This window comes from Rhinoderma darwinii, unplaced genomic scaffold (genome assembly GCF_050947455.1).
Source record: "Rhinoderma darwinii isolate aRhiDar2 unplaced genomic scaffold, aRhiDar2.hap1 Scaffold_3945, whole genome shotgun sequence".
NCBI lineage: Eukaryota > Metazoa > Chordata > Amphibia > Anura > Rhinodermatidae > Rhinoderma > Rhinoderma darwinii.
Genome location: NW_027463559.1, coordinates 11,988 through 28,196, shown reverse-complemented (window position 1 = coordinate 28,196; position 16,209 = coordinate 11,988). Strand labels below are relative to the sequence as shown.

Sequence of the window (16,209 nt, the reverse complement as noted above, 5' to 3'; positions counted from 1 at the left end):
CTTTTTTTGCATCATTTGTCCCAGGGTACATTGCCCCAAAGAAGGCCTTCCAGCTGGAACTCTTCTAGGAGAATCACTAACTTCCAATAGTCATTTTTTGCAAAAAATTGCCACAATAACAAAAAAGAAACATTTCAATATCTCCGTAAGTAAAACAAACTGTGGCTACTGCTGTTCTTTTCTGATTGATTTACTAATATACAGCTAATGGTACTCATCAGGTGGAAATTCTCTCTATTAGTAAAATTTTGAAGGGCATATGTCAGTATGTCATTATACTAAGCTCTTGGTTTCAGATCATCTATTCTATAGGATGCTCTGCTAAGGGAAAATAGTAGGTGCCCCTACATCAACAAAACCACCCCTTAAACATCTAATTGGGGGGCAGAGAGATTACCTGTGACATATGCATATGCCCTCATGGCACTTTATACTGGCAGAGGGGACTCATGTGTGAGCCCTCATGTCTGCCCCAACATTTTATGGACAGAACCATGCAAAACATTTTCTATTTCCATTACCTAAATTTTCTTTTATTTCACATTTTCCATATAAAATTATCTTCCTTTCAGTGCAGTGATTTTCGGTGACATCTACACATTCAGTACAATGGCTCTTTATGACATTTAGTATCTGACATTTCATGCTCATTATTATAAGGTCGCTTATGGTCTGATGTCATTTGCAGTTCTTATGAATTATCAGCTTTCAGTTGAGCTGGATCTCCTTTCCTTTAGTGTCTTATTTTACCATAATAAAATCGAAAGGATTTTATCTTGAATTTTCACATATAATAAAGGAGAAAATAGAAAAGCTCCAAATTAGATAACCTTTTCACTGTTAATTAAACCTGCAAAGAAAGGAGTTTTCAGATGACATTACCTTTGGTACTATGCCATAACGTATACTGTTGATGAGAGAGCATTCTAAGACTTGGCCTTCCTATAATAGAAATAAGAAGAGCTGAATTAAACAACGTGTACTTAAAAGTAGCGTGAATAACGCATATTTATAAAAGTGCAAAATGTACAAATAAAACTAGACAATGATGAGAAATGGATGGGGTTTACATATTGAAGGTGGATACATGGACACTCACTGGTTCAGTCAAGGTTGATGATAACTAAATTCCATTATTTAACCTGAAACTGAATAAAGTCATTTTTGAATGCAAGATTTGAGGGGCAAATTGTGGGGGTAATGTATGTTCTTAGGCTTTGCAGGAGTAAAAAGCATGGAAAAAAATCAAACTGTAGCAGAAAGTATCTGCTCAGTACATTGCTCTACGCTAGAATAGTCAAAGAAACCGGAAGGCTGAAAAGCATAGCATCTATTAGAGATGTAAAGTGTGCTTCCAGTAATAGAAAACTTCTGATATGTCATCAAGAAAACATGTGGGGTTGCTTGAGCTTGGAGACCCACACTTGTTAGGAAGCCTCATTAAAGTCTATGAACAGTCCATCAACATTCGTTTAAAGATCCAAAGATCTCTGGGCTCAAAGCTCAAGGGGCAAATGACTCTGGAAAAATTCTGAAGGCCCTTTTATATATTGATGAATCCCCCACCAATGTCTCACTGTCATGTCAAACATCTTGGAAAATGAAGGAAAAATTTTAAAGTTGAATGCGAAATGAAAATAAATATTGGGTCCAATTAGTTAAATTCAGACCTAACACTGCACAGAGACAGATCTCCTCAGAGGGAACTGTAGGAAGTGGATGGGAAGACTCAAGTGACATCTAAGCCTGAGTCTGCCCATTCCAATAATCTAAAGATATAATGGGAAAACAAAAAATGCCTGATCAGCTTGGATCTCCAGTACAGATGACCAGAGATCTAGAAAAAAAGTAATGGGGAGGAATCCTCCAGCTCACCTGACATGAAAATTAGTGTCGCTGATAGCGCCCGGATCCTCGTGTCGGCACACGATGTGAGTAGCAGGGTAACAGAGAGAGGTTGGGTCCAGCGCTTTGAATAGAAGTAAAATGGAAGCTATTTCCAAGTTTAATGGTCTTAGTTAAAAGGTCCAATGGTGAGGAGTCCTGGTGTGCAGAAATGGGGGAATGTAGATCCTTTGAGCCTACGCGTTTCGGACGACTCTGGCGTCCTTAGACTTCCAAGTCCAAGTCCTGGTGTGCAGAAATGGGGGAATGTAGATCCTTTGAGCCTACGCGTTTCGGACGACTCTGGCGTCCTTAGACTTCCATTTTACTTCTATTCAAAGCACTGGACCCAAACTCTCTCTGTTACCCTGCGACCAGAGATCTACTTATTGTAGGATAATATCATGCAGAAGGGACAGGAGGCCAGCTAAAGATAAGACGTTGTCCAACCTACACCAATGGTCAATAAGATATTTGCCTCCATTGAGATCTACTGTTCATTGCTAATGACATATCATATATCTTGTAGTCAGCACATGAGAGGTGAATACCATTATTCCAGTTCTTGTGAGACTTGGAAAAAAACTGTATTTCCACAGAGACTATTTAACATATTAAAATAATAATAATATTCCTCACACACAAGGCCGGTTTCTTGACTGACAAATCATTGAGCTATTGGGAAATGTAATAGTGGACATATTGTTTTTCATCCAGCTTTCCCAAAAACAGTTATAACTCGGCCAATTTTGGGCCTTTTGTTTTCTCATGATCACATTCCAAAAGCCCTAGCTTTTTTGTTTTCCAATCAACGTATTTGTATGAGGGATTGTTTTTGCAGGGTGAGTTGTATTTTTCAATTTAACCATTTAAGGGTACATATAGTTATTTAACTTTATTCATTTTTTGAGGGTGGGTGAGAAATAAAATTATCAATTCCACCACAGTTTTTTTTTTCTAGCCATTTTCCCAGCGTCTTAAATAATGTCTTAACTTGATTGTATGTGTCATTATGATTGCAGCAATACCAAATATGCGTATTTTGATGTTTTAGTTCATTTGCTCAACAAAAACATGTTTTCTAAAAAACATAACTTTTTATTTTTCCGTTAAATGTCTGGGATTGGAGTTATCTCCAAACATGGCTGTCAGTGCGGGATGTCATTTGTGTAATACAGCCTACACCCGCAAGTGATGGCGCGGACACAAGGAACACATTTCACGGGAAATACTCATGAGCTGTGACGTACTTTTAAGGCTTGTCCACATGTAATTCCGTTGAAAGTAGCAGACTTTCCACTGTAGCAAAAATTTACCACTTCCTGTGTTTTTGACTGCAGAAAATGGTGCGTATTATGCTGCTTGTTTCACAATTTTGGGAGATGGTGACATCTCTTCTCAAAAACGCAACAATTCAGTCCACTTTCCGCAGCAGGAATAGACATGCTGCGGTACAAAAAATGTGCACCGCAGGTCGATTTCTGCTCAGAATATTTACGCAGCGTGTGGATGAGATTTGTTCAATCTCACCAACTTTGCTGCTACTCTATTCTGCTGCGTATTTTCCGTCCGCAATTCCGCCAAGTGTGGACGAGCCCTTACAGAGCAAGGTGGGAATGGGTTTAGAAACTGTTGACTGTTCAAAGCACAACAGTTAAGGGGAAGACAGGTAATATAAGAGCACCAGCTAATACTACATACCTTTCCTTCGCTTTTCCATGTAAGAAAGAAGCCAAACTCGTCCACTTTAAAGAGGCAATTTGGTTCAAAGACAAATGATTCCTAAAAAGAAAATGAGTAGAAAATAAATTTCACTGCATGAATATACACTACCGTTCAAAAGTTTAGGGTCACTTAGAAATTTCCTTATTTTTGAAAGAAAAGCACAGTTTTTTTTCAATGAAGATAACATTAAATTAATTAGAAATATACTCTATACATTGTTAATGTGCTAAATGACTATTCAAGCTGCAAACGTCTACATATCTACATAGGTGTATAGAGACCCATTTCCAGCAACCATCACTCAAGTATTCTAATGGTACATTGTGTTTGCTAACTGTATTAGAAGGCTAATAGATGATTAGAAAACACTTGAAAACCCTTGTGCAATTATGTTAGCACCGCTGTAAACAGTTTTGCTGTTTAGAGGAGCTATAAAACTGACCTTCCTTTGAGCTAGTTGAGAATCTGGAGCATTACATTTGTGGGTTCGATTAAACTCTCAAAATGGCTAGAAAAAGAGAGCTTTCATGTGAAACTCGACAGTCTATTCTTGTTCTTAGAAGGCTATTCCATGCGAGAAATTGCCAAGAAACTGAAGATTTCCTACAACGGTGTGTACTACTCCCTTCAGAGGACAGCACAAACAGGCTCTAACCAGAGTAGAAAGAGAAGTGGGAGATCCTGCTGCACAACTGAGCAACAGACCAGTACATTAGAGTTTCTAGTTTGAGAAATAGACGCCTCACAGGTCCTCAACTGGCAGCTTCATTAAATAGAACCCGCAAAACGCCAGTGTCAACGTCTACAGTGAAGAAGCGACTCCGGGATGCTGGCCTTCAGGGCAGAGTGGCAAAGAAAAAGCCATATCTGAGACTGGCTAATAAAAGGAAAAGATTAATATGGGCAAAAGCACACAGACATTGGATAGAGGAAGATTGGAAAAAAGTGTTATGGACAGTCGAATCGAAGTTTGAGGTGTTTGGATCACACAGACGAACATTTGTGAGATGCAGAAGAACGGAAAAGATGCTGGAAGAGTGCCTGACGCCATCTGTCAAGAATGGTGGAAGTAATGTAATGGTCTGGGGTTGCTTTGGTGCTGGTAAAGTGGGAGATTTGTACAAGGTAAAAGGGTTTTTGAATAAGGAAGGCTATCACTCCATTTTGCAACGCCATGCCATACCCTGTGGACAGCGCTTGATTGGAGCCAATTTCATCCTACAACAGGACAATGACCCAAAGCACACCTCCAAATTATGTAAGAACTATTTAGGGAAGAAGCAGGCAGCTGGTATTCTATCTGTAATGGAGTGGCCAGCGCAGTCACCAGATCTCAACCCCATAGAGCTATTGCGGGAGCAGCTTGACCGTATGGTACGCAAGAAGTGCCCATCAAGCCAATCCAACTTGTGGGAGGGCCTTCTGGAAGCATGGGGTGAAATTTCTCCCGATTACCTCAGCAAATTAACAGCTAGAATGCCAAAGGTCTGCAATGCTGTAATTGCTGCAAATGGAGCATTCTTTGACGAAAGCAAAGTTTGAAGGAGAAAATTATTATTTCAAATAAAAATCATTATTTCTAACCTTGTCAATGTCTTGACTATATTTTCTAGTCATTTTGCAACTCATTTGATAAATATAAGTGTGATTTTTCATGGAAAACACAAAATTGTCTGGGTGACCCCAAACTTTTGAACAGTAGTGTATATGTATATATATATATGTACACTACCGTTCAAAAGTTTGGAGTCACCCAGACAATTTTGTGTTTTCCATGGAAACTCACACTTATATTTATCAAATGAGTTGCAAAATGACTAGAAAATATAGTCAAGACATTGACAAGGTTAGAAATAATGATTTTTATTTGAAATAATAATTTTCTCCTTCAAACTTTGCTTTCGTCAAAGAATGCTCCATTTGAAGCAATTACAGCATTGCAGACCTTTGGCATTCTAGCTGTTAATTTGCTGAGGTAATCGGGAGAAATTTCACCCCATGCTTCCAGAAGGCCCTCCCACAAGTTGGATTGGCTTGATGGGCACTTCTTGCGTACCATAAGGTCAAGCTGCTCCCACAACAGCTCTATGGGGTTGAGATCTGGTGACTGCGCTGGCCACTCCATTACAGATAGAATACCAGCTGCCTGCTTCTTCCCTAAATAGTTCTTGCATAATTTGGAGGTGTGCTTTGGGTCATTGTCCTGTTGTAGGATGAAATTGGCTCCAATCAAGCGCTGTCCACAGGGTATGGCATGGCGTTGCAAAATGGAGTGATAGCCTTCCTTATTCAAAATCCCTTTTGCCTTCTACAAATCTCCCACTTTACCAGCACCGAAGCAACCCCAGACCATCACTTTACCTCCACCATGCTTGACAGATGGCGTCAGGCACTCTTCCAGCATCTTTTCAGTTGTTCTGCGTCTCACAAATGTTCTTCTGTGTGATCCAAACACCTCAAACTTCGATTCGTCTGTCCATAACACTTTTTTCCAATCTTCCTCTGTCCAATGTCTGTGTGCTTTTGCCCATATTAATCTTTTCCTTTTATTAGCCAGTCTCAGATATGGCTTTTTCTTTGCCACTCTGCCCTGAAGGCCAGCATCCTGGAGTCGCCTCTTCACTGTAGACGTTGACACTGGCGTTTTGCGGGTACTATTTAATGAAGCAGCCAGTTGAGGACCTGTGAGGCGTCTATTTCTCAAACTAGAGACTCTAATGTACTTGTCTTGTTGCTCAGTTGTGCAGCGGGGCCTCCCACTTCTCTTTCTACTCTGGTTAGAGCCTGTTTTTGCTGTCCTCTGAAGGGAGTAGTACACACCGATGTAGGAAATCTTCAGTTTCTTGGCAATCTTTCGCATGGAATAGCCTTAATTTCTAAGAACAAGAATAGACTGTCGAGTTTCACATGAAAGCTCTTTTTTTCTAGCCATTTTGAGAGTTTAATCGAACCCACAAATGTAATGCTCCAGATTCTCAACTAGCTCAAAAGAAGGTCAGTTTTATAGCTCCTCTAAACAGCAAAACTGTTTACAGCGGTGCTAACATAATTGCACAAGGGTTTTCAAGTGTTTTCTAATTATCCATTAGCCTACTAACACAGTTAGCAAACACAATTTACAATTAGAACACTGGAGTGATGGTTGCTGGAAATGGGCCTCTATACACCTATGTAGATATTGCATTAAAAACCAGACGTTTGCAGCTAGAATAGTCATTTAGCACATTAACAATGTATAGAGTGTATTTCTGATTAATTTAATGTTATCTTCATTGAAAAAAACTGTGCTTTTCTTTAAAAAATAAGGAAATTTCTAAGTGACCCTAAACTTTTGAACGGTAGTGTATATATGTATATATATATATATATATATATATATATATATATATATATATATATACACATATACACATACAGTATATAGATAGATAGATAGATAGATAGATAGATAGATAGATAGATAGATAGATAGATAGATAGATAGATAGATAGATATTATATATATATATATATATATATATATATATATATATATATTTATACATACATATATATATATATATATATATATATATATACTAGTCCTTCTCAATGAATTAGAATATCATCAAAAAGTAAATTTATTTCAATAATTCAATTCCAAAAGTGAGACTCATATAGTGCATAGATTCATTACACACAGAGTGATCTATTTCCAGCATTTTTTTATTTTAATGTTGATTATGGTAACAGTTAATGAAAACCCAAAATTTAGTGTCTCAGAAAATTTGAATATTATATAAGCTCAATTTCAAAATTCGATATTACAAAGATTTTCCAATTTTAGAACAAACAAGACAAGGTAAATAAACGTGCATATGTGCACCTCAAAGCATAGAAGAATATTACATTTTGAAACTATACAGAAGTGCAAGGTTAATGAAGAGTACAATAGATCAGACCGCAATGGTCAATCGCCATACATACACAACAACAACAAAAAAAACATGAACAATTTACATAAGCAGAAGATCCTATGTTTGTCTAGAAGGATTAATATGACATACGTCAGCAGTCTACTGAAATATCACACCTAGCTTCTCTCCAGGGGCCCCAAATTCTGCTAAATCTGGAATGCTTTCTATCCTCCCAACTGGCGAGCTCCTCCATCCTACATAGGTGGTCCATTTTGTCTACCTACATCAAAATCGAAGGTGGTTCAGTGGACTTTCATTTTACTGGCATGAGCAATTTTGCAGCAGTTATCATAAATGTTGCGAGATTGTTTTTGGAAGGCTTATAGCCCAAGGTAGGTCTCCATAAGAGAACCAGAGCAGCCTCAGTGTCTATGGTAATTTTACAAATGGACGAGATAAAGGAGGAGATCGCCAGCCAGAAGGGCCAAACCCTCGGGCAATCCCACCAGACATGCGACAATGAGCCAGTATGCCCACTGCAGTGCCAACATAAGTCATTATAGAGGCCTATTTTGCAGAGGAATTCTGGAGTTCTATACCCCCGGATGAGAAGTTTATATGAGTTATCTTGAACCTGAACGCATCTGGTGAATACGTGTGAGTTGCATAAAATTTGAGATATGTCCTGAGTATCTAAAGTTATGTGAAGTTTTTTCTACCAAGCATGTAAAAAGCGTAGTTTTGCAGGGGCTTTATAAAGTGATATGTCGGAATATATTTTAGATAGTAATTTAAATGGCGGGGAGGGGAAGCGTATTAGGACATCTAACCAGGATGAATCTGGAAGGACTGGATATTTGTTTTTGAATTCTCTACAGGAACTTCGGAAACCTGAAAGAAGCAAAAAATTAAGGTTGTTCGGTGGAAGAAAAGGATTTGGGTCTAGTGTTTGAAGATCGTTGAAAACTTCAGAGAGGGGTACCTCCATTAGACGTTTCCAAACTCCTTCCAGTGGAGGTTTCACTCCTAGGAGTATTTGTATTATATTCAAAGGAGAGTTTTGGGAAAACTGCCTAAGGGGGTCAAAGGAGGAGGGATACTTACGGAGAGCCTGTATCGTCCCCCTAGAGAGAGGATTGATATCCTTCGTGACTGGTAAATGAGGGAGGAGTCCCCATAGTAACGGGTAGTGGGTATTGCCCAGCAGGTATCGTTCAACCTCTATGTGAGGGGCGTTTTCAGTGTTTCTACAAAGGGAGATCCACCTGTTCAGATAGTGGCCAAATAGTAGTCATATGGTTCCGGTAGGCCCATGCCCCCTTGGTGAGTTTCAAGGGCTAGTAGTGTATATAGAAGCCTAGGGTGTTTTTTCGCCCAAAGAAACCCACTAAAAAGTCTTTTTAATTTTGAGTAGAAAGATTCAGGAAGGAAAATAGGGACAGTCTGCAATACGTATAGGATCTTGGGCAGGATCTATGTTTTCAGGCAGTTTTTCCTACCCATCCAGGCTAGGAAAGGGAGATCCAAATCGGCTAAATAAGATTTAATCTGATTGAGAAGCGGTGGAAAATTAAGGGGGTATAGGAAAGAGGGATCTCCTGGCAGGTGACTCCCAGGTTTTTTCTAGCTTTATCTGGCCATTTAAAAGGGGAATTTCTTTTGAGGGTTACTAAGTCAGAAGGGTGGTGCAGAGACGTTGAGGACCTCGGACTTGCTGAAATTAATCTTAAAATTTGAGACAAAGCCAAAGTCCTCAATGAGTTGTAGAATCTCCTGGAAGGCAGGACCAGGATTGGTAGTGAATATCAACGGGTCGTCAGCGAAGGCCACAGTATGACGCACAAACCCACCAACTCTCAAGCCAGCAATGACATCAGATTGGCGTATTTTCTGTATAAGAGTTACCATTGTTAGGATGGAAGGAGAGGGAGGGCAACCCTGTCTAGTGCCGTTCTGGATGTTAAAACATTGTGACAGGGTGCCATTCAGTTTAAGTCTGGTCCTAGGAGTGGAGTATAGAGTAGAAATAGCTTGGATAAAGCTAGGAGGGAAGCCAAATTTCTCTAAAACAGCCCTCATGTAATCCCAGTTAACCCGGTCAGACACTTTTTCTGCGTCAGTAATTAGTAATACTAGGGGTATGCCAGTCTACCTTGCATAGTGGATGAGGTAAATCAGACGGGTAGTGTTATGCCTGCCCTCCCTTCCTCGCACAAACCCTGGATGCTCAGAACCAATTAGGGTGTTTAATAGAGGTTTTATTCTGTTGGCCAGTAGTTTAGCAAAGAGCTTTAAATCTGCCTTTAATAATGAGATCGGCCAATAGCTGCCACAGTCCGTTAGGTCTTTACCATCATTAGGGATAAGGGTGACATGGGCGTCTAGAGTTTGGGGAAGTAGGTGAGTTCCCTGCATGAGAGCATTGCAGACCATTAAAAATTTAGGGGAAAGTTTTTTAAAAATTTTAAAATAAGAAATCGGAAGGCCATCAGGACCAGGACTCTTACCATTCGGCACCGAGCTCAACGCCAGAGCCAATTCCTGCAGGGTTAACAGAACTAAGAGAAAAGTCCTATCTTAGCCAGAGAGGGAGGGCAAGCTCAAGGAGTCAAGAAAGTTAGCATTATTATTGGGAACATTAGGGCTAGTGGGGAGGTTGTAAAGTGATTCATAAAAGGAAAGGAATTCACGTGTTATGTCATCAATATTTGAAACCTTTATTCCCGCTCTAGTTCTAATCTCGGATATATGGGAAACCTCAGTGCGTCTGTTGACCATGGAGGACATGACCTTGGACCCCTTGTCTCCAGGTGCGTAAAATTTAAATTGGGCAGACTGGTAAAACCTGGCTGACCTAAAGTTAAGATCTTTCAATTAACTCCTCAGTTCAATAAGATCGTCTTGGGCTGAGAGAGCTAAGGGCTGTTTGCCCAATGATTCTAAGGAAGATGTCTGAGCTAGTAAAGAATTGAGTTTAGCCTGTCTCCGTTTTTTTAACCTTGACCCCAAGGCAATGAATTTGCCGCGGATAAACGCTTTGTGAGATGCCAAAAGCAAGGGAGAAGAGACGTCAGGTGTTTCATTTCTAACAAAAAATTAATTTAGGGCTTCTCCTATCCGTTCAACCTCCCTCTCACCATCCAGTAGCGTTTCATTGAGTCTCCACATCCAGCTTCGAGGTGGGTGGGATTTGAAGTGGGTTTCTTGTAACAGAAAGATATCAGAGCCGTATTTTTTATTTTTTTTAAAAGGGAGATTATCTGACCATGTTTCCGAGGATCGTTAAACCCTTTTACATTGTAAGAGGTAATACAAAGACTGGATTATAGGTGAATTTGAGAGAGGGGGGAGAGAGATGTCTACTACTTCGGAGTAGTTATCGACAGGAGCACCATGACGTGTGTATCTAGGTAAGGTGAGCACAGGAAACACCTTATGGGTGAGGACAAACTGAGATAACATGGATAACATGGAAAACATGGGGATGGCAGAGGAGGCTGGTCCCCAGGTCCCGCATTTACAACCTAAGCGGACCTGGGTTAGTGTGCGCATATGAGAATCTAGAACTGAGTGCGGATAACTTCTAGGAGGGGTAAAAATTACTAGGGCTGTCATTTAAATCAAGATATAGGACACCTTAGCCCTAATCATAAGAAAGCTACAAAAAAATTCACATAGTACATCAATAGATTTAAACAGAAGAAACAAAGTGACAGTGGTCAAGTCAGGATAAATGTAAATTTAGCAAATGTAAGCTGACAGAAGACACTTAACAAAGCCTCAACCTGTAAACCAAAAGGTAATAATAACAATATCAAATAATGATAAATATGTCTCACAAAATCAGGTAGTGTCCATTAGGATGCTAATCGGGGTCAATATCCCATATTTCTTGCAGGACTTGCCAGCTTTGCCTGAGCCGGCAACTTCCCAGGGAGTAGGAGGCAGAAGTGTGGGAAGCGAGGCCAGATCCTGGACTCCAGCCCAGTCTGGAATGGATAATTCTGGCTGGTTCAAGGCCTCTAAAGCGGCAGGAAGGTCTCCATGGTGGTGAGTGAGAAAATGTTTTCCTGAGATCTGGAATGTTATCCCAAAGGGAAGGAGCCATCTGTACGGAGTACGCTGGCGTCTAAGGGCGTCTGTGAGTGGCCTTCGGGTCCTTATTTTGGAGAGTGCTAGACTGGAAAGGAAAGGTCTTGGAAGATGGAGACATGGGAGCTTTCAAATTAAAGGTGTTCAATTGGAGAATACGGGATGACATCCTGAGGAAGTCCAGAGAAATGGAAGAGCCTGCAGATGATGTCTCTAGGAGGTTCAGAGGGTTTAGGTCTGTCACTGAGTGATCTGTGGGCTCCCTCCATAGATATTTCTTCCGGATAGCTGTCTCCAAAGATTGTGATAAATAATTGCTTTACAGAAGAGAACAGGGGTTTAGGTTCGACTGACTCAGAGAGACCTTTAATGCGCAGGTTATTCCTCCTGCCTCTGTTGTCTTGATCTTGTAGGAGATCCATTACGGAGTTGCGATGTGTTTGGCAAGCCCGGAAGGACTCAGTAGAGGCTGTAGTGTAGGAAATGACCTGTGAATGGGCAGCCTCGAGACTTTCAACTCTGGCTCCTATCTATTTGACCTCTTGTTTAATGTCCTGCAAGTCTTTAACCCCGTAATGACCAGCCTATTTTAGACCTTAATAACCAAGCCATTTTTTACGTTTTTCCATCGTCTCATTCAAAGAGCTTTCTTATTTTTGCGTCAACATAGCTGTATAAGGTCTTGTTTTTTTGCGGGACACATTGTAATTTTTAATAACATCATTTTGGGGTACATGGAATTTATTGATTAATTTTCATTAACTTTTTGGGGGGGAATAGAAAAAAAACTGCAATTTCGCAACACACTTTTTTGCGTCGTAAATTTACACCGTTTACCGTGTGGTATAAATAACACAATAACTTTATTCAGTGGGTTGTTGCGATTACAAAGATACCAAATTTATATAGATTTTTTATGTTTTATTACTTTTACACAGTGAAAACACTTTTTTTTCAAAATTATTTGTTTTTGTGTCTCCATATTTGAAGAGACATAACTTTTTTATTTTTTCGCCAATGCAGTTGTATGAGGGCTTTTTATTTTTGCGGGACGACTTCTAGTTTCTATTGGTACCATTTTGGAGTAGACGCGACTTTTTGATCACTTTTTATCACATTTTTTTTAAGGCTGGATTCAAAGAAAACAGCAATTTTTTGCATGTTTTTTTATTTTATTTTTTACGATGTTCACTATGCGGGTTAAATGATGTAATAAGTTTATAGTTGGGTGTCGTTACGGACGTGGCGATACCAAATATGTGTAATTTTTTTACTTTATTTTGGTTTTTAATAATAAAGCAGTTAAGGGGAAAAAGTGGGTTTTAAAAAACAAAAATGCACTTTTTATGAAACTTTTTTTAAACTTTTTTACTAGTCCCACTTGGGGACTTCACTAAGCGATTATCCGATCACATTTATAATACACTGCAATACTTCTGCAATACTCCCTCTCTCCAAAACCACTAATGAGCGCCGCATATGAGGGGTTAAACGCGTGAGATCAATACTGATATCGATCTCACCCATTCGAGCAGGGATGCCCCCAGCCCTCAGCTACCTCTGGTAGCTGAGAGCAGGGAGATTTAACAGCTCCCTGCTCTATTTATTTATTCCGATGCAGCGCCGTAAAAAGGCTATTGCATAGGAATAAAGCCCGTTAGTGGCCGCCGTAAAAACACTATGGGGCGGTCACTAACGGGTTAATCACTGGGTCAATGACTTTGGTCAGAGCCTTGGTGATGAAGGACCTGGATATCTGTAGATCCTGGCTGGATCGTGGGCTATCGTCCTCGCTATCAGAGTTGTGCTGGGCACCAGGGAGCTGTTTAGGAGGAGCCATAGAAGCTGTCTGGTATTTTTCCGAAGAGTCTCTTGTGGAGTCGGAAGGGAGACCTTTCTGTAAGTAGTTATCAAGATTACCGTGTCTGTGTAGTCCGTTGGAATCCCTGTTCTTGCTGGGACCAATCTTGACCATGATAAGTATGTTATTGCATATAAAGATTGGTTAGCTGCCCTAGGAGGCTAGGGATCAAAACATGGTTAGGTCAATTCCGACCTATGTAGAGTTGTGTTAGTCAATCGCTACAGGACGGAGGTAGGTATATAGATAGCAATCCAAAAATATTAGGGTGTTGCCCTTGAGGTGCAGTAAACAGTGTTGTTCAGAAAGTTCAGGTAGTAAGTGCGCTGCTTTAGTAGTTGGGAGATTGGTATGGAGTTTCAGAGATGTAGCGGAATATGTGCAGACCACCCTGGGAAGATTACAAAAAATTAGGGCTATGCGCTTTGACAATACTGTTGAGGGGCAAGAAAACAGTCCAGAGAGTGTGGCCCCAGATGAGTTAGAGATCCGCGTCTAGCATCTCACCGGGGTGTGGAGAAATCAGGCCTGGCGTGCAAAGGTCTGTGCCTGATCTAAACGGCAGGGGCCAATCCCTGATATGCTACACCTGTATCCCAGAGTACTCACAGTCCCTCCAGCAGTCCCTCACAGTCCTCTGTAGAAAGGGTTCCGGCCTTGGGTTGAGAATGTCACAGAGAAACTAGGCAGGGATGAGAGGTAGCCGGTGGGACCCCTATTTAGGCCCTGTGGAAGGCTTTAGGCCAGCCGTGGCCCAAGATGGCAGCCTGCTGGATCTCTTCCCGCAAGTCGTTCCTCTGCCACTCCTGAATAACAATAGGGGGGATGGGTTGATAAGAACCGGGGCCCCGGTGTATCTGTGTCTGTGGGCTCAGCAGAGGTCAATCCCGCAACACACTATTTCAGTGTGTCAGTGTGTCCAAGATGGCGGCCGTTTGGCTTAGTTGCTGGGCTCCCCAGGGCAGGAGCAGGTGCCCAATGGCAGTTAAATACAGGACCTGGGATCCGGTAAGTAGATCCTGCGTTTCCGGAGGCCAGGAGTGGAAAGTGTCCCAACCGTTTTAATGACCGCGGCGTCGGCATTAAATTGACAGATGACATGGCTCCCCAAACCATCACTGACTGGAAACTTCACACTGGACTGCAAGCAACTTGGATTGATGCCTCTCCACTCTTCCTCCAGACTCTGGGACCTGGATTTCCAAATGAAATGCAAAATTTACTTTCATCTGAAAACAGGACATTGGATCACTGAGCAACAGTATTGGTCCACTGTGTTATATCAAGTCCAGAGTCAGCGCAGCCGTCTATCGGGAAATTTTAGAGCACTTCTTGCTTCCCTCTTCTGACAAGTTTTATGGAGATGCTGATTTCATTTTCCAGCAGGACTTGGCACCTGCCCACACTGCCAAATGTACGAATACCTAGTTTAATAACCACAGTATCACTGCGCTTAATTGCCCAGCAAACTCGCTCGACCTAAACCCCATAGAGAATCTAGGGGGAATTGTCAAGAGGAAGATGAGAGACACCAGACCCAACAATGCAGATGAGCTGAAGGCCACTATCAAAGCAACCTGGGCTTCCATAACACCTCAGCAGTGCCACAGGCTGATCTCCTCCATGCCACGCCGCATTAATACAGTAATTCATGCAAAAGGAGCCTGACCAAGCATTGAGTGCATATACTGTACATACTTTTCAGTAGGCCAACATTTCGGTATTAAAAATCATTTTTGAAATTGGGCTTATATAATATTCTCATTTTCTGAGACATTAAATTTGGGGTTTTCATTAACTATTAGCCATAGTCATCAACATTAAAAGGAAAAAATGCTGGAAATAATGAATCTATAGAATATTGGAGTTTCACTTTGTTAATTAAATTACTGAAATAAATTAACTTTTTGATTATATTCTAATTAATTGAGGACTAGTGTGTGTATATATATATATATATATATATATATATATATATATATATATATATATATATATACACACAAATCCACCTGATAAAGTTTAGTAACATTGCAATATGAGATATTGTATAATGCACAATCTCCAGCCACCTCCACAACCTTTTTCTATATATCCTCAGAAAGCGACTGTCAGACACATGACGTTTCCCAGTAGAAATACATAAATGCACCTGTTTTCCCATTTCCAGACAGGATCCTCCTTGCAATTCTGTGGTCATTACAAATTTGTCTCAGTAACAGCAATAAACTATTCAGTCTCTTACCTCTTCATATCTGTCAAACAGAGCTCCATCTTGCATGAAAGAAGGAACAGACTTCTGCCAATTGAATTCATATGGTTTGGCCATGTTTACTTTACGGAGGTCTGGAAGACATAATACAAGAACAGAAATGTGGTGTCATCCAATGTGCACAGTGAAAATTGAAGCCAATGCAGAATTACTTTGAAACCCATGCACTGGTTATGCCTTCTGTGGACTAAAGGGGACAAACTGCTAAGGTCTGGTATCTTTTACTATGTTTTTCTATTACTTGTTCTCACTCACAAAGAGAGTAATTCTGATAATGGATTATTAGATATATTTAAGTTATTGGTTTCCCAGAAAAAAGCAGCAAAAAGGGCCAGGACTTTACAGTATGGATGGTGAACGGATTTCAACATGATCAAAGATGCTTGACAAACAGTCAACACATCAAAGCCAGAATACAGTGCTAAACAATAACTATAGAATGCTTTAAACACCCACCACCACCACCATCACCACACACA

The 16,209-nt window shown here is 40.5% G+C and overlaps 1 protein-coding gene across 1 annotated transcript in view; it reads right to left on the bottom strand.

Annotated features, from left to right (window-relative positions):
- LOC142708468 (1-phosphatidylinositol 4,5-bisphosphate phosphodiesterase beta-4-like) overlaps window positions 1-15,807 on the bottom strand; it is a gene marked incomplete at its 3' end in the record, with an annotated part of 57,606 nt that extends 41,799 nt beyond the window's left edge. The window contains exons 1-3 of the mRNA XM_075848394.1: window positions 15,704-15,807; window positions 3,586-3,666; window positions 883-942 (exon numbers count right to left, since the gene is read on the bottom strand). Of these exons, the coding sequence (XP_075704509.1) occupies window positions 883-942; window positions 3,586-3,666; window positions 15,704-15,787 (225 nt within the window). The remainder of the gene's footprint in view (window positions 1-882; window positions 943-3,585; window positions 3,667-15,703) is intronic.
- Between the last annotated feature and the right edge of the window lie 402 nt (window positions 15,808-16,209).